This window comes from Harpia harpyja, chromosome 8 (genome assembly GCF_026419915.1).
Source record: "Harpia harpyja isolate bHarHar1 chromosome 8, bHarHar1 primary haplotype, whole genome shotgun sequence".
In the NCBI taxonomy this organism is placed as follows: domain Eukaryota; kingdom Metazoa; phylum Chordata; class Aves; order Accipitriformes; family Accipitridae; genus Harpia; species Harpia harpyja.
Genome location: NC_068947.1, coordinates 44819886 through 44840149, shown reverse-complemented (window position 1 = coordinate 44840149; position 20264 = coordinate 44819886). Strand labels below are relative to the sequence as shown.

At 39.3% G+C, this 20264-nt stretch overlaps 1 protein-coding gene and 1 long non-coding RNA gene across 6 annotated transcripts in view; one reads left to right on the top strand and one right to left on the bottom strand.

Annotated features, from left to right (window-relative positions):
* The window catches only part of DCBLD2 (discoidin, CUB and LCCL domain containing 2), a 55945-nt gene extending 53141 nt beyond the window's left edge, over window positions 1-2804 (top strand). For all 3 annotated transcript variants that reach the window (XM_052794309.1, XM_052794307.1, XM_052794306.1), the window contains exon 15: window positions 959-2804. In XM_052794309.1, the coding sequence (XP_052650269.1) occupies window positions 959-1401 (443 nt within the window). In that variant the 3' untranslated portion in view covers window positions 1402-2804. The remainder of the gene's footprint in view (window positions 1-958) is intronic.
* A 1433-nt stretch (window positions 2805-4237) lies between these two features.
* LOC128144902 (uncharacterized) lies at window positions 4238-13019 on the bottom strand. Of its 3 annotated transcripts, none has more exons than XR_008236258.1 (6): window positions 12899-13019; window positions 7200-7308; window positions 6223-6352; window positions 5964-6015; window positions 4987-5048; window positions 4238-4450 (listed from the first exon to the last, which is right to left on the bottom strand). It is a non-coding gene; the product is annotated as an uncharacterized LOC128144902 (long non-coding RNA). The 3 variants fall into 3 exon arrangements; XR_008236257.1 differs by lacking the exon at window positions 12899-13019 and adding an exon at window positions 7771-8584 and having other exon boundaries at window positions 7200-7256; XR_008236256.1 differs by lacking the exon at window positions 12899-13019 and having other exon boundaries at window positions 7200-8584.
* Between the last annotated feature and the right edge of the window lie 7245 nt (window positions 13020-20264).

Below are 20264 nucleotides of genomic sequence, written 5' to 3'. Positions count from 1 at the left end.
TGCATTCCTTAAAATGCAGGCTTTTTCAAATCTGTTCTCGGAGTATCATAAAAGTAGGTATTAATTGACTTGATGTCCTGTGGATAGACACTTTCTGAAGTTAATGCAGTAACTGAAAGTTTCTTTACTTGTACGTGTTCCTAAACCCCATAAAGGGTTGAAGGATTTTTTTTTGGTTGTTTTCATGCACTGCAAATAATTTCACCCCATTATCTTTATGCACACATCTGAAATGTGGCACTTGGTTCCCTACACTGACTGTATGGATTAAGTAGTTCTTTTGATCTAGAAAAGGAGGAATTACTGATAATGATATTTGCTCTTTCCTTGGTGAACCAGTCATTAGAGGAAGATGACCGTGCCGCCTTTGGTTCTGTGCTTACGTACCAATGGCAGAAATATGCAGATGTGCAGGAATTATGGCTTCACAGCAGGCAGAATTACTTTTCTCTTTTTGGCTGCTTGTCTGTTTTCACCCACCTAGCCAGGTTTCTCACCTCCAGCTTTTGTAACTCAGATGATCGGTTGAACTAAAACATCTCAGCTGACCGCATGCAGGCTTTCCCCCCTCAGAGGACAAACCCTCTACCCCAAGGACCACTTTTTATCCAAAGCTGGGCAGGATAATTTCACTTAATTCTAATTTGGCAGGGAAGAACATTTCAAAAAACTTTGTTTTGAGGCAGATTTACAGCATGGGAAATTGCAGCTCACATGGGAAGAAGTATAAACCTGAGAAATTGGGATGTTGTGGCTATCCCTGTGGCTTTAACTATTTGTTGGAAATTACTTTTTTCCAAAGCAGGTGGCACTGGCAGACAGAGAAGGACCACTGGTTTGATCTAGGATAATAATTTCTGTGACACTATTCACAGGTTGCATTTCATGTGATGCCACTGTAAAAAAAAAATTCCATTAAGTGTGTTTTTATTTTGTTTTGTTGGGGCTTGCAACACAGAGTATGCTCAGCCACTGGTAGGGGGAATTGTCGGCACGCTTCATCAGAGATCAACCTTTAAACCAGAGGAAGGAAAAGAAGCAAGTTATGCTGATTTGGACCCTTACAATTCACCCATACAAGAAGTTTACCACGCTTATGCTGAACCACTACCTATAACTGGACCAGAATATGCAACTCCAATAATCATGGACATGTCCAGCCATGCCAGCACACCTCTTGGCATTCCTTCCATTTCCACCTTCAAAGCTGCAGGGAATCAAGCTCCTCCACTGGTGGGAACTTACAATAAACTCTTATCTAGGACAGACAGCACATCATCAGCACAGGCGCTGTATGATACACCAAAGGGGCAACCGGGGCCAGGTGCCGCCGACGAATTGGTGTACCAGGTACCACAGAGCGTGGCCCATTCCACTGGGAGTAAGGATGAACTAAGTTAGCTCATGAGTAAGGTAGAGTGATGGCTTGTTTTTAAAAGCCAGTTCCATAAAGCTGACAGTTTCATTTTTTAATTGCATTGTTTTGGTATTGTTAGTCTTAAATAATACAGTGTTGAACCAAAAGATGTGGTATTGGAAGTCTGGGAAACCAGTAATTCTGCCTTTCCTGAAGCTGTATATATAATTACAGCTTGTCTCCTGCAAAACCATGGACTTTATTACTACTGTACAATTGTCTGTCAGACATGAGCAAAGAACTCTTCAAGATTAGCTTCAGTAATTCATAGATGTGAATGATAAATTGGGAGAAACAGTTTAAAGAAGTACGAAAGCCAATAATTTCTTGCTAATGGTACTATTTCTGGGGGGAAAAAAACCCCAAACAAACCCAAAGCTCCTAACTTTCTAAGATCTGTATGTAAGCACTATAGCTTCTAAAATTCATTTTACCCTGTAAAATGCCTGCACAACTTTGGACTTTAAAAACTACTGTCATCAGGACTGATGGCAAAAATCCCATTAACTTCATGGCATAAAATAGTTTTGATTTTAAATCATGTTATTGCAGCTTTTGTTCACAGGATTAGGAATCAGCAGCTGTGTGTTCCTCAGAAGGTTCCCACCATTTTTGTTAGTCTTCCAAAACTAGAATCTGCTGTCCGTGCAATCTGTTTTCTGCCTCATCTCCTTAAGCCACTCAGTCTTGTTCCTTCCTAGGGATCCAGGAGGCACGAAGTTATACAAGCAAACTACATAGCAACTGCTTTTACATTTTTCCCTACTAAGTGAAGGCTACTCTGAATGGCATCTGCCTCGAATTTGGACTTCCCTGATGGTCAGTGTGCAAGAAGCATCCAGGTGTTCCAGGTGACTGAATTCAGAAAGGTTTTCCCTGTCCCCCTGCCCAGAGTATCTATTGTTGTGTGTTAAGATGTGAGCATATACAAAGGAAGATATGTATATACTTTTGTGAGTGCTTAAGGAAGCACATAAATATTCTAATGGTGCACAGTTTGTGTTACACACGTGTTTAGCACATATGGTACGTTTTAGCACAACTGAAAAAGCCTTAGGGCTTTTCTTATGATTGTTCTTATTAGAAGTATAGTAGATTCCAAAACCTTTGCAAGAGAACCAGTACTGTTCCAAAGAATGTCCATTTCTGAAGCATTTAATGGAATTTGTATCCTTTGAATGTTCCAGTGTTCTCTACTATGAAAACATTGCAGTCAGTCTTCGATTTGGGATAAAGCAGACTAGTTTTAGCTAGGTAATCACAAAATGAAAACAATTTGGATGTCATATTTGCCATTTTTTATCTTGTTAGAAACAAAGCACAGCTTTTTAACCTAAGTAGTAGAAAAAACTCACAATAAAAATGCTTTATTTTTATTGTAACAGCACTGTTGGGAGGATGCTGAATTAATTTATACATGTAAAATCCCCTACCTACACAGCCCAGTTTCATGGACTTCCCTGGTTACTGTTTCTGTGATGTAATTCAAGTCAGCCTTTATTGCCCAGGGTCCCTAAACTAGGTGGAGAACATCCAAATCAGAACTAAACTACTGTTCAAGAGGGCTGCCACCATGTCTTTACACCAGTACGGTATCCTAACTTCTCACTTGAAAATTTGTTTGCGCAAGGGCTCTAGATAAACTCAGTAAATCCAAAATTACTTGTGGCCTATTCAACATACAGAGGATGTTATTACATATTCTTAAAGCCCAAGTCTACAATTTTTTGTTCATTCATTCTCATTCATTGATTTTTTTATTTTTAGAATTAGGTGTCTAAGCCTAAATGTGAATGTAAGTAAGGGTGGTATGTAAGACCCATTCATGAACAAGAAATTCCTGCCTATAGTTGTACTTTTAATGTTATTGCAGATTTTTCTGCTTGATAAAACTAGTCTGCAATCTTTGAAGTTTTGCTTAAACAGGTAAGTGTTCTTACCCCTCAGCAGCAACTATGACTTTGAAATTACCTGAGGGGATTTTATTTGAAAGGGGGGGGAAGTTATTTGTTTTTGCACCAAGATGTGACATTCCAGCCAAGTTAAGAAACCTCTGCCTTCTCAAACTGGTATCAGTTTAGGCTTAGAAAAATTAATCTAATCTACCACAAAAATAAATGGATGCGTTCAAGTTAGTACAATTAACATGCCTGGATTTAATTTTTACTGTAGGCCTGGTACGGTAGAACTGTGGATATACTGTAGGCTAAGATGGTGTAAGAATTAAACAGTTTCTCTACAGCCATAATGCAGTTTCATTATCTGAGCAGCATGAGCTGCTGACTGGAATGGATGTTTTTAAGAATTTAAGTCCCTTTTCTGAAAGAAATTGGTCCCAAGCTTTGCTCCCTGCTTTCAACTTTGAACACGGTATCTGCTAGGGCTAAGAAGATAAGTTTGAATATGTAACAGTTTTGAGTTTAAAAATGTATGCTACAAACTGTTAAACATTGATTCCCAAATGTAAGTTGCACAACACCGTTAAGATTAGAATTCTCCTGTGTACAATACAAGCAGAGGTACATTTAATGGGTCTCTCTTACATGTGAAGATGTATGGATATAAAATGTATTTCAATCTTGTTTGGCTTGAGTATTCTCCCAGAATGTATGTTCTTACCTCAGCATGTATTGTAGTTGCTCAGTATTTGTATATGTTGCTAGAACTTAGATTGTATAAATAGTGAGGGGTTTTTATATGTATGTTAAAAAGTATTTTAAATAAATTGTACATATGTATTAGTATGTTTGCATTTAACAACTACCTTATATCTATCTATCTATCTATCATCTAATTCATTTGTAGCTTGGACATGCAGGGGTTATACCCTGCCTCCCAAGAGTGACATTCTAGGTCTCACCAAGCTTTAGAAGTAGTGAACTGACACTTACCAGAGCTCCTCTCCTCATGGCTGGAGTCTGCTGCAGGGGCAAGTGGTATTTACAGGAGGGAGCTTCCCTGGCATTACCTGCTGCTGGCAGAGACAGAATGCTGGCTCTGGAGTCCTGTGTGATGAGAGGCTAAGGCTGCTCTCTGTTAGTGCAATTAGAAAGTCAGGCTCTGGTCCAGTATAACCCCTTGCTTAGATGCAGAGACACACCACATACCACCCCCACCCCTCCAGTCCCAGTCAGCACACCACATCTATGCTGGTAGAGGGGCTGCTAGTTTATTCTTCAACTGGAACATGGGTATTTTCCAATTACTGAAAAAAAAAAGCTGCTTTTGCTTTCAGAGCTTTCCCCTTCTTTATCTTAATTCTAGCACTGCAGTTCCTAAAATAAGGAAATAATAATTACTCTTCTTTTACAAGTACAAGGTTAAAATTGGATCCTAAAAGGCTTAGTCCTGTGCTTGTCAAACTGAAACATCCTCATAACATTACAAGCAGACTTGCCTTCAGAAAATGAATGCCAGCATGCCTGCAAGTATCCCTGCTTTAGTTGACCAGGGTCCTAGAGGAACTGTTCTCAAGTGGGACAGACATCTGCGTAAGGCAGAACACTTGCTGTTTCCTTATCTGGCTCTGCATCTTGCTAAACATGCATTCCGTGTGAAACGCAACTTACCTGAAACGCAACTGCTACTTCAGCTGGGGCTGTCTCAGCTTCATGTTTAAGGCTTTCCACAACTTGGGTGATGGAGGGAAGAAAAAAAAATTGAAGCAAAAATATTATCTAGATTTCTGAAAATGCTTCAGGAGCAGAAGAGATCCTACTTTTACACACCTTAGCATGCATAGAAGTCTCTCTACATACTATTTTTTATTAGTTCCCCACAAATGCTGTGAAAGACCATGAGAAGTGCTTAAGTTAAAAGGCCAAGTATTCTGCTCACTACACAAATAGCCCATTATTTCTAGGAAGAAAAGTTCCTGAAAAAGTAAAGCTTTTCATCTAAATGAATGAAATTTGTCCTTCATCCATAAGAATGTTTAACATTTGTGCTGTTTTTTGTTTTATACTGATGAAAACAGAACATACTGAGGCTTGCAGTAAAGTCTCTTCTCCTCCTGTAGTGGGAGTTCACAGACATCTCACTACAAGCTGGAAGAAACTCCCGTCACTCTACTAGACACTTCAGCATTAAAACTTCAAAGAAATACATATACTTAAAATGGGCGATGCTGACCTGCTAGGAGACTAGTACTAATGAATTTACCTGTATTTACCTGTCCAGTGAAAGTCAGCTTTGGAAGTTGTCTGTTCAAACTTAAAACAATTACTGATAATGTAATCAAGTATACCATGGTTCAACTTCAAGAGATGCACAACTGTCACTTTTCTGAAACCACATGATCAGTAACCAGTCTGATCTAAAAAAGGCATATAATGCTTGAAATTGGTGTCAGTTTTCAGCACAGCCAGAAGTTTCTACCAACAGCTCTCTGCTGCCTTGCAAGAGGAAAAGAAACGCAATTTTTTTGTACATGTAATAACAGTACTGCACATGGAAGTTGGAAGAAAGAAAGTCCTACCTACATGCACATTTAAATGGCAGAAGACAGACTAGAACAACAAATGTACTGTTTGCATGCTGAACTTACCTAGAGTGACTACACAAACAACTCTATGGTCAAATTACTGTAGAATCACAGTCTACCTTAAAACAAACTCCCAATTCAATAAATGCCTTTTAGCTTTTTTTACCTGACAGAGTCCAGAACAGTCAGGATGGATACAACTGAAGGGGAAAGTGAAAGGCTACAAGTCAGGTTTCACACCAATACAATGCCACAATACATAAAAATTACTTAGAGGCTATTATAAAGTCTTAACATTATTTTCTAAGTGCCTGCAGTTCACTTGCCTTACTCCTGAACATGCCGCAGGTTCACAAGATTTTAGCTCTCCAAAACCAGCTTTTGGCAACAACGGGCTGAGTGCCAGAATCCATTCTGCTCAGGAAGGCTCCTTCACACTGGACTAAGTCTTTCTGAAACAAAGGCAAAAAAAATTGAATTTTATTGGTAAAAAAGAAACCATGCTTTATGTATCAAACATCTGATGCACATCTAAGACAGCTGATACAAAGGCATGAATAATTAATTAAAACAATCCTTCAGAAGTCACAGAAATAGATCTATCTCAAGCCACTCTATAGGTTTACTTTATAACCTCTCAAAAGTAGATTCAAAGTTATGGTTTGTACTGCTGTACTTTCAGCAATTGTGTGAAGATTTTTTTTTTTCCCTGCATCAAAAAAACCCAAAGGCAGCCTTGTTACTGACAACAATGTTTTGTCACTTTAGCCACCTCTGAAGTACACCACACCACTTACTTACATGTTTAAAAGCTGTAATTATTATTAATTAGGAGAAATTACCAAAAAGTAGGATTTGGTAATGAAATTAAGCTAAAGCTCTTGTAAGGAAAAAGGGTCAGACTTTGTTTTAGTTCTCCAGCAGCACGACTGCCTACTACTACTGTGGCTTACTGGTACTTCCACAGTTAGTAGCAACACACTTTCTGCACCTGGAAACTGCCAGAATCCTGCTGGAGCGGCTCTGGGCCCAGGGAACACAAGGGCTGAGGAGGGACTGCACCTCACTGCCTGTTCACCTTCCAGCACCAAAACAGCCACTCAGCACTGCCACACACTGACTCGGGGAATCATGGAAAAGTTTTCATTTGCTCCCACAAAAAATCTCAGCAGTATTAAAACCCACTACCAATAAACAGTTGACATTCTTGCACCAATAATTACTTCACATTAAGGAAAAAAAGCAACTTTCAGCATTCATCTTACACTGCCTCTCGCACACTGGGAATTACTTTCTTACCATTTCTGCATGTTCTTGCATTTTTTTCTGTTGTACTGGTAGATGCGCCATTGCCTGCTGTACGGAATATTAGAACAGGTGTTAGTTCCCCCTGTCGAGGAGAAATGGTCTGTGGAAGGAAGTTTTGTGTGGAAAAACTCCTGTTTAGTGAATGAAATATTTTGCCTGTGAAAGGACATTAGCTCTTAACGTGTAAGATACGAAGATCTAATACATACAAAATATTTTGTAAGTATAAACTCTTCAAAGAATGAAAACTAGAGTATGTGGAGAATTAGAGCTCTTCTTTTCTAGAAAATAGCTGATTATTTTGTTTTCCCAGAAATCCCTGACTGTGCTGAGAAGGTAAATTGGACACCAGAGCAGAGCTGTTCTTCTCAGCATGAGCAGTCATGAGTCCACATTATTTTACTTATACTGGTATACATATTTTTGAGCTGTTCATCAACAGCATCTTTGTCCCCCACAGCGAAGCCCCTCCACCTTTCAATATAAAGTTACTAGCTTTATTTTTGTCAGTGTGCAGACACAATAGTACTTGGTTTAAAGAAAAAAAAAAAAAAAATCTCACCTTAGAACTCAGTTCTACCTGTACAGCCTTCAGGAGGCTACCAGCAACAATCATGGTAATACCAAGGCAAGTAAGTTGCTACCCCACTGTAAGGTGAATTTTGTAGGTATATGTCGCACAGTTTACAACCACCAGGCTGTGAACGTGGGATTGGAAGGGACTGGATCATCCAGTAAAGTCAGCTGCAATTCAGGTGAGCAACTGCCTCTCTGCTGAAAGGATATCCAAGATTAGAATCTGATTTCTGATAAGGAGGTATGCAGAAGTATGGAACAGTTTCTCAGGTCTTGCTCATGTTTGGGGGGTGGAGGTGGAATATTGCCTGGCATTCCTCACCCTTTAGCATAATGTATGAATAAGCTACCTAAAATATCTATACTGGGAATGATTTTTCATGTGTTGAAGAAATTCTAAATCCTCCCTTGTACATCTGTAACCTTTTATTCTTTATACTCTTGTTATACTCACTTCACTGAAGCCTGGTCACAAAGAAATACAGGCTTTTTTTTTTTTTTTTTTTTTGTCTAAAGGAAGAAGTTATGCCAACTTTCTTACTACCAAGATGCCTAGTGCTTGCACGGGAGAGGAAAAATAATTTGCTAAAATACATCCCCATCTGAGAAGAGCTCAGCTCACTGCACTGTTTTATTACTTATCTAAAGGAAGTGAAATACAACCTTCTGTCTTTTGTGTCCTCATGCATGCTCTCCTCCAAAATACCTGACCAGCTGGAGCATAACGGAAGGTTCATAAGTGAGTTCTGTCTGCTGCTCTGCAGTGGGAAGCACTCAGTTGGGTTTCCTTCACCCAGCCATCCGCTTTTTAAAAAAAAAAAAAAAAAAAGCCCGAAGACTGTGCTTTTTCAAGTTTGGCTGAAATTAGCCCATGGCTTTTGGCAAAGGAGAGGGTACAGCAGATAGACCATGCAGAAAGCCTTAATTCCTTCAAGGAAAGATAGTAAAAAGGATTTGTAAAAGCTCCATAACTAGTCAAGAATTTCCATCAGTGCAAGCAAAGCATAAAAGTGCTGCCTGTGTCAAGGCTTCTTGCACATCGGCTCAGGAAAGGAAAGCAGGTGGAGGCAGGCAGAGGAAAAATGCAGTGGAACAACTGTAACAACACATATGTCTATATTAATAATTCTGAAAAGCTGATCACTCTCCCTGACCTGTCAATGACAGCAAAATTTTGCACTCCTGTTTACGGTAGAGGTTTGTAGTATCAACTTAGGTGGAATAGTTAAAAAGATAAACTTTGTCTCAACAGTTAAATGACATTCCTTAGCTGCCAAAGTCATGAACAGCTATCTGTTTTGCATTTCATGAACTAAAGAGACAAGAAAAAGAGTTCATAGCAATTACTAGGAACAAATGAGGAATGCCTACAAAGAAGACGGAGCAGAGGGAATTTTAAATGATGAGGACCTTTAACACAGTAGTTTTTGTAGTTTAAGATCAAAAGGCAGGCAAGTTTCACACTTACCTCTAAAAGGCAATAAATAAAGTAATTAAGAGCCTGATGCAAATAAACCAAAAAGGCCAGTGATATTTTATACTCCTTCATACTTCAAAGGGAGAGAAAACAGAACCTTACTTTTAACAGTCATCTCTGCTTTACCATAGTAAACTCAATTTAAAGGAAAGATGAAAAATGGACAAACCACTGGAAAATCCTCAGTACAAGACTTTAAAATGGGCATGGACTCTCATACAAAATACACTATAAAGAAACTGACCAGAAAAAATAAGAACAAAGGTCTTTTACAATTAACTACGATTACCTCCATTTCAAATTCTACCACTGAAGCTAAGAAAGGGTGTTGTAAAGATGACAGGGTCCATGCACAGGAGCAGACAGGTACCACCACAGCACGAGTGGCGAAGAGATGCATCCTACAGGCTAGAGAGTGCGAAACTCGGGCAGCACTGAAACCAAGCCTAAAAACCAAACTGAAGCCTGAACGACGCTGACACGAAGCTGACACCTACACCACAGGAACACATGGGATTTATGATGTCTTTATTTGTTTTGCCTTAACTTTGATTCTCTCCTTTTTAAGTTGCTCCCATTTTTTTAAAAATTGAAAAGCCTTTCTGTTCTTTAGGGAGCTCACTGTAAGTAGAGGTCCACGGAAATCTATCTCAAAGCTCTACCCCACAGAGGATCCCATCACAAAGCTACATAATTTGCATGGGAACTGAAAGAGGAATGTATAATTTACATTCATTGCAGTCTAGCAGATAACAGTACCTTAAACAGGAGTGCATACAGACATGAAAATAGTATCTGTTTTGAACTGGTGTTTGATGTATTGTTCAATCTCATGAAACAGCAGTGAAAATTTCTGATTCACAGGAACCTTGCTGAGATTCAAAATTTGTTTTTAGCTCCTGCTGTGAACGCAAAGTAATATTCTATATCAGAAATAACAGCATTGTAAAACACAAAAATGTAAACTCATTTGTGTATGTAGAACAGATAAGATAGAATATATTCAGGATTCAATCAGGATTGCATTTGCAGAACAAAAGTTAGAATATTCTGCAGGCACTGAGACAAAATACTGCAAACAAGCCTCTGCTTTTTTCTTCAGATTTTACGATGACAATTTTGGAACAAAAAACAAAATGGAAAAAAAAATTAAATCCCAAAGGAAGTCCCTAAGCCATCTACGTTAAAAGGTAACTTACTCCAATGTCTCCTTCTGCGCAAGATGACTGATACATTGGGAGCAAAAGCTTGGATTTTTCAGTAAAGCTCAAATAAATGTTTCATAACTTTTAAGGGATTTCCCAGCCACAGTTTCATGCAACAAGAAAGGATCACACTGGTCCAAAAACTCATTAATGTAAAAAGGTAGCCAGAACAGGGTTCATAGTTCTCAGCCCACGTAAGACCATTTTAGCTATAATCCTGGAAAGTCATCTTCCTTCAGACAAGTGAGCAAAAAGACCTCATGCTATGGTCCTCAAAGAATTACTCAGCATCCTGTCTCAAAGTCATATCTGGCACAATACACAGCCTATAAATAAGCATGCACCACATACTTGCAATATACAGTGTTCGGTCCTACTACATAAATCTCACTATCTTAAATTATTCAAGACACAAAATTATTTCAGAGATTCAAACACTAATAATAGTTCATTAATCACTAGTGAAGAGCAGCCTTCCAAATACTGACAAACTCTTCAGGTATAACACACGCAAAAGCAAGCTCCCCCCTCCCCTGCTCTTGCATCCGTAAAGTTTCTAAGGCTTCAATTAAGTGACACTTCTGATGAGGACATTCTCTCTCCCAGCAGCAGCTAGATCCCCAACTTAATGTCAGGTCCCAGTTTTGCAACTAGGTTAATGCAGGACAGCTTCATATTGGTTTTGGTGGGGCACGGACCAGCACACCACTGGAATAATTTGGTCTCAGAATCTGCCCAGGCAATGTATGGCAGGGGCTGAACGTACAACAGTCTCCAAGGAAGCTCTGCTGTAAATTCCAAAGGGGATTTTTTTTTTTTTTTATTTTTTTGGTGTGCTTTCTAAGTCCTGGTTGTTTTTTATTATCACTCCTTCTTTTATACCTACCTAAGATCAATCCTTCCATTACTAGCCTAGATGGCCAGCTGCCTAGCTTATTATTTTACATTCCCTAAGGTATTTATAAGCATGTATTACATAGCTGTAATAAACCATGAGACACTTGGTTAACACCAAACACTTAAACCACTCCTCCAGCACCATGGACTTCCAGAATTTTCAGTTATCTTCCAGCTCAGCTTTTTGGTAGTCACAGCGAACCACAATACAGTGTTATTTTGACAGTTATCTTTGTTTCCCAAAATTAAATGGTATCAGAATCCAGTACTTTATGTAAAGGAAAAAAACCCAAATCTTAATAAAATTCCAGTTCCTAACAGTGTATTATAATTAACGATGCTTCAATTATGTTTTCATAGCAAAATAAAAATAATTTTTGCTTCTATGCATATTTTATAGCGTTTTTTCAACACAGAGGAAGACGAAACCATATACACAAAGAACTGGCCTCCTACATAAAGCAAACAAAAAAATGCTGATTATTAAACCAAACTTCTCTCATAAAACTAGACCTCCACTGGCAGTATTCCCACTCCAAACAGTGGCAGATACTAAATTTGTCAGTATCAAGAGACTGAAACCATTATTCATTATTCCAAAAGTTTTAACGTTTTTTGCATCTGTATCTGATTTTAAACTCATACAATAATGAAACAAACAGCCACATGATACCCAGTACTAATAAAGCTGCCTGCAAAAATGATTTCCCACTGAGCTGACCTCAAAGACAACTTGAAATACAACTGTATTACTATTTTCAAAACTTGTGCATATTTCCAAATACAACTTTTTATAAGGCATGCGTATAACTGAGTTAGCATTAAATAATTCCAAGAATATTTTTTCCATAAGTCATGATACCAGCCCTCTAATAAATTTAAAAAAGATATCCTCCCCTACTCTCAGCTGCAAATGATGCTATCACCTTTTTGTTTTCTGTAATGCTGGCAGAATTTGGACACCAAGAGACTCTAACATATATTGGTAGAGCAAACCTTTTGTTGGTATAGCTCATGTTTTTCCTTAACATATATCTGTGCATCTGAGACGCTTTATTTTTCTGTCAGTCTCTACCACCAATGACTTCTCTGATTTATCAGTCTGCAGGATAAGTGCCTAACGGTTCGAATGACTAGGTCCAACTATATACCAGTTGAATCCTCCTTCATAAATGACAGTTTAAAAACTCCCTCTAGTGATGAATTACTTTGTTGGTACAGAGAGGGGTACGAGGAAGCTATTTTCCTGTGTGAACAACACTATTATACTTCAGGGTTTTTTTAAAGAAAAATTAACTAGCTCTGAAATGTCAGACTTCTGGAGGATCTTGGATGCAGGACTTTTCAGAACCAGCAGACCAACACATCAGAGTTCTGAGGAGCTGTATATACAATTTTACACTATTTCAATGAGGTTTTTTTGCCTTTCATTTTGCATTGTAAGATATATTTGACAAATTCACTATTTTCAAGTTCTGCAGTTCAAACAAATATTTTCAGAAGATCTTAATTCATGTAGTTAAATAAATGCTTACCTGGCATTCCTTTTTGCTTGTCTTCAGACTTTGCTTAAGTATAACCTCAGATGGTTTGCATGTCTTCTAACCATGAAGTTTCATATAGAACCAAAAAGAAATTTAACATTAAAAAAGTTGATTTTCTTTAACTGATCATTTATCTACAAACACATACACGAAGAATGTATTTACAATACTTTATGTAGTTATATGCTATACGTAGTTCTATTTCAAGATAGTGTTACAAAGTTTTGCAAAATAAAAGCAAGCCCTTATTCTCATGTAACTTGGGGAAAAACAGCACATGAAACCACATTTTTTCTGCACAAACCAATTATATAAAAATACCACTGTCTTAATCAGGTTTTCTCCAGTACACAATGCCAGCCAGTTTTGCCATGAACTGAAGTTTATTTCTTCATAGCATTGAAAACTCCATGGAAACAAAACAAGTGGATTCTATTACCAGCTACTTTGAGGTTGATTAGCAAAGTAAGACCTGGATTATATAATCTAAATATGCAATGGTAAATACTTATAAAAAACCCTAGTGAGTCAAATTTAAAATTGCCTGAATTCTGAATGTGGGTTATTTCAGCTTGAAACAAGAAAAATAGAATTTTTGCTTTCATATCAAGTAAGTGAGGTATTATTCAGCTAAGAACATCATTATTTATACAAAAAAGCATTTTATATTAAGTATTATTGCAAGACATTACTGTACATCTTTGTATTAACGTAACTATTTTCAGATGAAAACTATTCAAAAGGCCTTAAAAATAAGTGAACAACAGACTTCCTATTTTTTCCGCTAAAGAAGGAAAGGGCTAATGCCTGGCAAATGCCAGGATCAATCCAGCATTCTCCTCTCAGGCACCTTATTATCAGTGAGAATCACACATGTTATGTGTGAACTGAGCTGGAGGGAAGCATATAGTTTTTTAGGCTTACAAAACAAAACAGTTTCCCTGATTCTGTTCCAGTAAAGAATAAATTGTGTCCAAATGTGCCTCTTTCATATACAGGCATCTGGAACAGCTGAAATGGATGCAGACATGTTGATTTAGTGATGTAAATCTCAATGTAGAAGATACAAGCTTAGACATGGTGCACTGGCTGGGATACAGTTGTCTCACTTGTATTGGCCTTGTTTTTACTCTTTCCTAGCTCATGGCTGGCACTGGAAGACAGTACCATGCCAGATGGACCCACTTAAGGTTGTTCATATGCTACCTGTGATTTGGGAGTCTCTGGGCTTGCTTTCACAGTGGCTGTTCATACACAGAAAGTCCAAAAAAAGCTGTTGTGTGACCATACTAAAAAATGCAAAAAGAAGGAAAAAGGACCTGTACTCTGTTCATACAGACACAGTGCTGAAGCAGGTTTGATCCAACACTGGGAGCTCTTCTAAGGCTACGACTATCACAGATTCCTGTGCAGGAGACTTGTGAGCCCTGGTACACAGGTGCAAAATGTTTGGCACATAACAAGCACTTGATTGCAGGTTCAGGTGAGAGACTCAGACACACAGCTGCCAGGCGCGCTGGCAAAGGTAACACAGAGAAAGCACCACCAAAAGCACCAGCTTCAGTGAGCGCTTTCTGGATCCAGTGCGATGAGGCAGTGTTTTCACCAGTATATGTCCCCAGAAAGGCCCACAGGGAGCACGTTAAGTCCCTCAGGCCCAGCAGCTGCAAGCACCCAGCCTGCTCGCCTCGGCCCTGTTCCAACGGCAGCCCACCCCCTGACCTGGTGTCGGCGGCAGCGTCCTCTCGCCTCAGGCCGGCCCCTCCAGGACGGGGGACGCTCGCGCAGCCACGCGCCGGCCGTTACCACCCCGCGTGCAACGGCCCGCCCGCACCTGCTCGAGGTCCCTTACGCCAGAGCCGCTGCAAGCCCCACCCCCTTCCCAGCTCCTCGGGGCCCCATTGGCTGCAACGAGCAACGCTCCTCCCGCCCGCTGCTCACCGATTGGCTCAGGCCCCCCGCCGATCAGCGCGACAACCCGACCCCCGGCGACAGCTCCGCGATTCCTTGTCTTTCACCTGGCAAAACTCACCTTGCGGGGAGGGGCTAGGATCACCCCCGTTTCTTCCCCACTGCTGTGTCCGTCCCATTAAGAAGGTGTAAGTTTTGGACCAGGCCAGCATCAACCAACCACCTTTTCCTAGTGCAAGAGCAAGCGCTTTTGCGCTTAGCACAGTGGAGTCTCAAGAACAACTATGCCAAAGACTTGAACACAGAAGGCTTGCCTTTTCCATCAGTTTCTAAGGAAATCATGCTCTGCCTGCCTGTATCCCACCCCCCAAAAAACTTTTGAGTAACGTTTAGCTGAGGAAAACCTGCCAACATTTCGATGATGTTACAGTTGTTACAAGTTTTATGAAATCCAAAGTGAAGAAGAGAGAGCGCAGACAATGTTACAAATACACAGCTCAGGCTACCTCTCTCTGAGACTCCTTGCTTAAGAGCTACTGGTCCACCTCTTACAAAAGTAGTAAAGCCCAGGATCCAAAATGGGGACAACTCAATTAACTTTGGTACGCTCCTGAAACTTTAAAATTATGCTCCCCGCTCCCCATCAGAAGGGAACTTTTTTCCCCCAGAACTTGGCATTATTCAATTGAAGTCACAATGGGAAATAATCTTTCAACAGCTGAGAACACTTAAAATTACACCTGACACATTCATACTTCATTTCTTTCTACGACATGATTGCTATCACCTGTTAGGTAAAGATGAAAGTTCCTGACAAAACAAGTAAGTTTCAGGGCAAATCCCAAATTAAAAAACTTAGCCTATTTACTTAAGCCATGTGAGACATTCCATTTCAATCAAACCCCCCCAAAAGCCAAAAATTATGAAAATGCCCAACAGGCTTGTGCTCTGTCTTCTAATTTTCTTACCTCCCTTTGAAAAGCAACTCTTGACCTTTTTAGTTAAGACTTGGCTTTCCACTGGTTGCCTGAGGTGAAGTTACAAACTTAGAAATCTGAATGATAAATTCCTCCAGCTACAGCCTAAAACCCATTGGCACAATTACAGTTTATACATCTGTTAAGCAATTCTTGTATTTAATTCATTTTATCAATAACAAAAATATGCAGAGATAAAATCTTATCCATAGCTTGACTTCTTAGCTCATCAACTTCGTTCAGCATCAATGCCTTTTTTTATGATTAACTGCAAAGCCAGAAATGACTGTGCATAAAGAAAGCTTGTTCAAAGACTTTCTGTGATCATTGCTAGATCCCACATGAGACTCGGCAACAGCAAGCTTAAAACATGGAAATCTGACTTTAAGCACTTGATTTTTTTTTTCTTTACTGAACTCGGCAAATACAAACCTGTGCTTTGTTTTGCTTGGTCAAATCAGGAATGGCCGACACCAAAATTATGTGAACACCACTGTTGTTTGTCAGTCCCGGGTTCTGATGGCTGGTCTCCAGCCATGGCTTATTAGTCATCAGAACATAATACTATGAAAGACCTTAGATGCAGAAACCTACCTGCTTTATAGGCCTTCTACTTCTTGTAAGGTGTAGCTGATGATTCACTGATTGTTCTTTCATTATTTTTACTTTTAGTGACTTTAAATTAAAGTAACACTGCTGCAGTCAAAGCAACACACTGAGCACAGAGCCAAGGTAAAAACTGAAGCAAGGCCCCTCTTTCACAAAACCGATAGTACTTCAAAAGTCACTGTCTAAATTCTGTTTATAAATAAAATTCCCAGGATCTGAACAAGACAGATCAGCAAAAGCACTCATGCCACCACTTGATTTGTCCATGGGCTGCTTTTCTTATGACTGTATCTCATTTCATCAGCCTCCAAAACAGACAAACTGCACACAGCACTACCTTGGTGCTCTTCCCGCTCCCTTACCTTTTCTACATTTCCATACTTGAACTCTGCAGGCAACTCGGACCACTACGGAGGTCAGAAGCATAGCAAGCCATAGAGACATCCTGGCAGCACACACTGCTTTCAGCAAACACCTGGGAGGGGTCTCAAACTCCTGCATGTCCCACCTTTGGATGGCACAACGCAGGCCAGCCCACGCGGGGACTGTAACCTAATTACCTGACTTTGAAACGTACCCTGCCACCTACCAGGATGGCGACCCACCACTGGCATGTTTCCGTGGCATCCAGTGTCACATCACTGCTTCCGCCAAGCGTTAGGGGACACAGTCCCCTTGCCCTCTGCCACCGTGACAGATTTCTTGGCACACCCACTGCGGGGAGGAGTGTTGTTAACTGCACGTTATTATTGTCCTGAGCTGTTGTGAAGCCTCTCTCTGCACTGTCAAGTAACTGCCACATTTTACCTCAGAGACAGTGACAGTAGCTCAGTACACCCTCCCAAACTCGTTATGACAACTGGGGCTGTGGGCAGACACTACTTCCTTCCTTTTTTCTTCTAACCATTCTGGGATTTTTTGACACATTTCTTTTTCCAGTGTTTTCAAGCTCATTGTCACTAATAATACAGTCCATAGAAAGCCCATGGATTCATATAGGTTATCTGAGAAGCCTCAAGAACTTGTAACCTAATCTTAAACCCTGAATCCCCCAGTATTTTAACTGGGCTAACACAGCTGGTAATGGAACAGTTTCTCATTACACACAGCAATCACCATGGGGAAAAAGGCAAGTAACTTTGGGCAGCTGGGTATGACACAGTAGAAAATTTCATTTTTTCACGAGTTTTTTTTTAATTGTCTCAATTTGAAAGGGATCATTTTATGTGCTCTAATGCAAAGAAACAACGGCTGCAATTGAGTGGGAGTATAACTAAATGGCCTTTTTTCATCTTGTTTCATGCTGTATGTTTGTCAACAGAGTACATAGTACATACTCAATAGACAGATGGATATTTTGATTAGAGCTGTCCGAAATATAAGCTTTCCAGGGTATGAACTATTTTGATTTCTTTACCTATGGCAATTACCATTTGATATCATTTAAATATTGCCTCTACTTGCACTGGACCAGAATCAGCCCAATTGTCCTTTTCCTCTCCTAGTTGGCTATGTGGGGAAAGGGAGAAAACTTTTTCATGCACTCGTGAGTGTATGCAAAAGCCAAACAAGCCCCACTCTTCATCTGCCTGGCTTCCCATAGCCTGGGGAGAAAGCAGGACACAGAGCAAAGAAAAACTGCTCAACAATCCCTCTCTTGCAAACAAGAGGCCACCAAAGCAGAGGCAGCTGCCCAAGGCACTCCCAGCTCATAACAAAATTGTTCTTGGAATTGTAGGGAATAATGCAATTAGAGAGAACTGAGTCAAAACACCTTTGCTCAAAAACTATGCTCCGCAGTTCAGAGTGTGTACTTTCCATTGAAAACAAAGACTTTTTTTTACTTAACTTGGCTGTTCCCCAAAATCATATGGGCTTTTCAGATCATGTGAGGATACACTGTCATCTCAAGCAGCTCAGCCAAATTTCTTTGCCTTCAAATCCAAAAGCAGAAAAAGTACTTTGCCCTTTCCACCATTCTCCCTCCTTGCGCAATTACAGTTTTTTCTCAAATCAGCTCTCTCATACTATACTGCTCCCAATGAAGGAAGACAACACCTTCTTATCATGTGACAAGCAACTGCTTTCTCCTATTTTAGATCTAGACTTAAATTCTAATTGGTATGCAATCTCTCTTTACATTATCAAAACTTTCCAAGCCTTCCCTTCCCTGACCTGCTATCTTTGACTTTACTCTGGCATTAGTCTGATTTCTCAAAGGAGAGAGAGCTTTTACACTGTAATGTGTCACTAAAATACATGGCACCCCATCCAAACGCTATTATTAATAATCTCCATGCAACATAGCCGCTTATATAAAATAGATGCAGCATGTAACTAATTTTTCCAGATTCTATAGGTCTGTGATCATGCTAATCTGTTTCATATGAAGGACTCATCGCTTTATTTTTAGATGAGATGAGTTAAGCAAATGTCTATGTTTAGAACACAGAAAAACCAAACAAGGCAGACAGATGCTGGATGTACATGCATGAAACTGTAAAGCCTGAAAAAGACTTGGAAAAATTCTGTAACTGAAGTGCTACTGAAATATCCTGTAACTCCTGCTTCACTTGTATATCTCTATATAAATATAGATATAGATCCCATTAATGAAATTCAATCCTAAATAGAGCTGGCAACCAAAAGTAGTACAACAATTTTTGACATTAAGATATACCTCTCTCTTATACCTCCCTGTAATTTAGAAATGAGATTTAAATTGCATATTGGTTTTTCATAATGGGATCTTTTAACTTCCAGATATTTTTGCCACTGTTAAAACTGAATTACAGAACTCCAGAAGATAAAATGCTCCCATGTGTAACTGTCATCTTCAAAATTACAAATGAAAACATACATTAAAAAAACCAAAACCCAGAAATGTACTCCATTTAGCTCACCTGTTTTAGTCCATGTTTATCATATAAATTTAGATTACATCTACTAACAGGAATCTTTTGCACAGCTGTATTTATTAAATATCCACTCCCCAAAAGAAAAAAAATTGCAATAAATAATGTCTTTCTCTATCTGTTCTAGAAAAAAAGATAGGGAAAAGAAAAGAAAAAAACGCACTTTCTAGTACTTTAAGCATCTATGTATCATTAATTTCAGTCCACCAAACTTAAACCACATTTCTGACATGCATCTTTCTTTTTTTGAGAGTGTAGGAAATAGGCAAAGTTCCATCAGCTCAAAGGGACTGAATACACGGCAGTGATGCAAGATAACGCTTGAAGTAGCAGTAACAAAGGAACCAGCATTTTCCTTTGAAAGCAAAAAAATTTTTTTTTATTATTATGCTATTTTCTGAAGTGCTGGCATCTGTAGGGAAGGGATTCAAACAATTTAATAATTTTGATATGCCAAAATATTAAAAGTAACAGCAGTAAGTCTTTTATGGCTTAGTGATGTAGCACTCACAGTGGTGCTGTTGGCTTACACTTTCCAGGTACAGCTTTTAATTTAATTCAGCAATCTTAAACCTGGACATCTTTGTACTGAATTGACAAGTCCACATAAGTTAATCTCTCATAGAAAAAGGCCCACTTACTATTGGTGGAAGTATGCTTGATAGACAAGCTAATTAAAATTCAATTTTGAAAAGTTTTACCAAGGCTTTTTTTTTTTCATTCAAGATGCATAATCTTAATTCATAAAATTGAATGTGCAAGGCAAAAGCAGGGCTGTGCCAAAGACACAGTATCGGTCACGACACTCCAGGTATTTTAAAAGCAATTTGTACCTCAGTAAAAGTGCAACATCTCTGGTTCCTTCATACCTCTGCTCTCCAAATCTCAGTACGCTTTCCCTGATCAATTTGACTTAACAATCTCTTCACAACCAGAATAAATTAA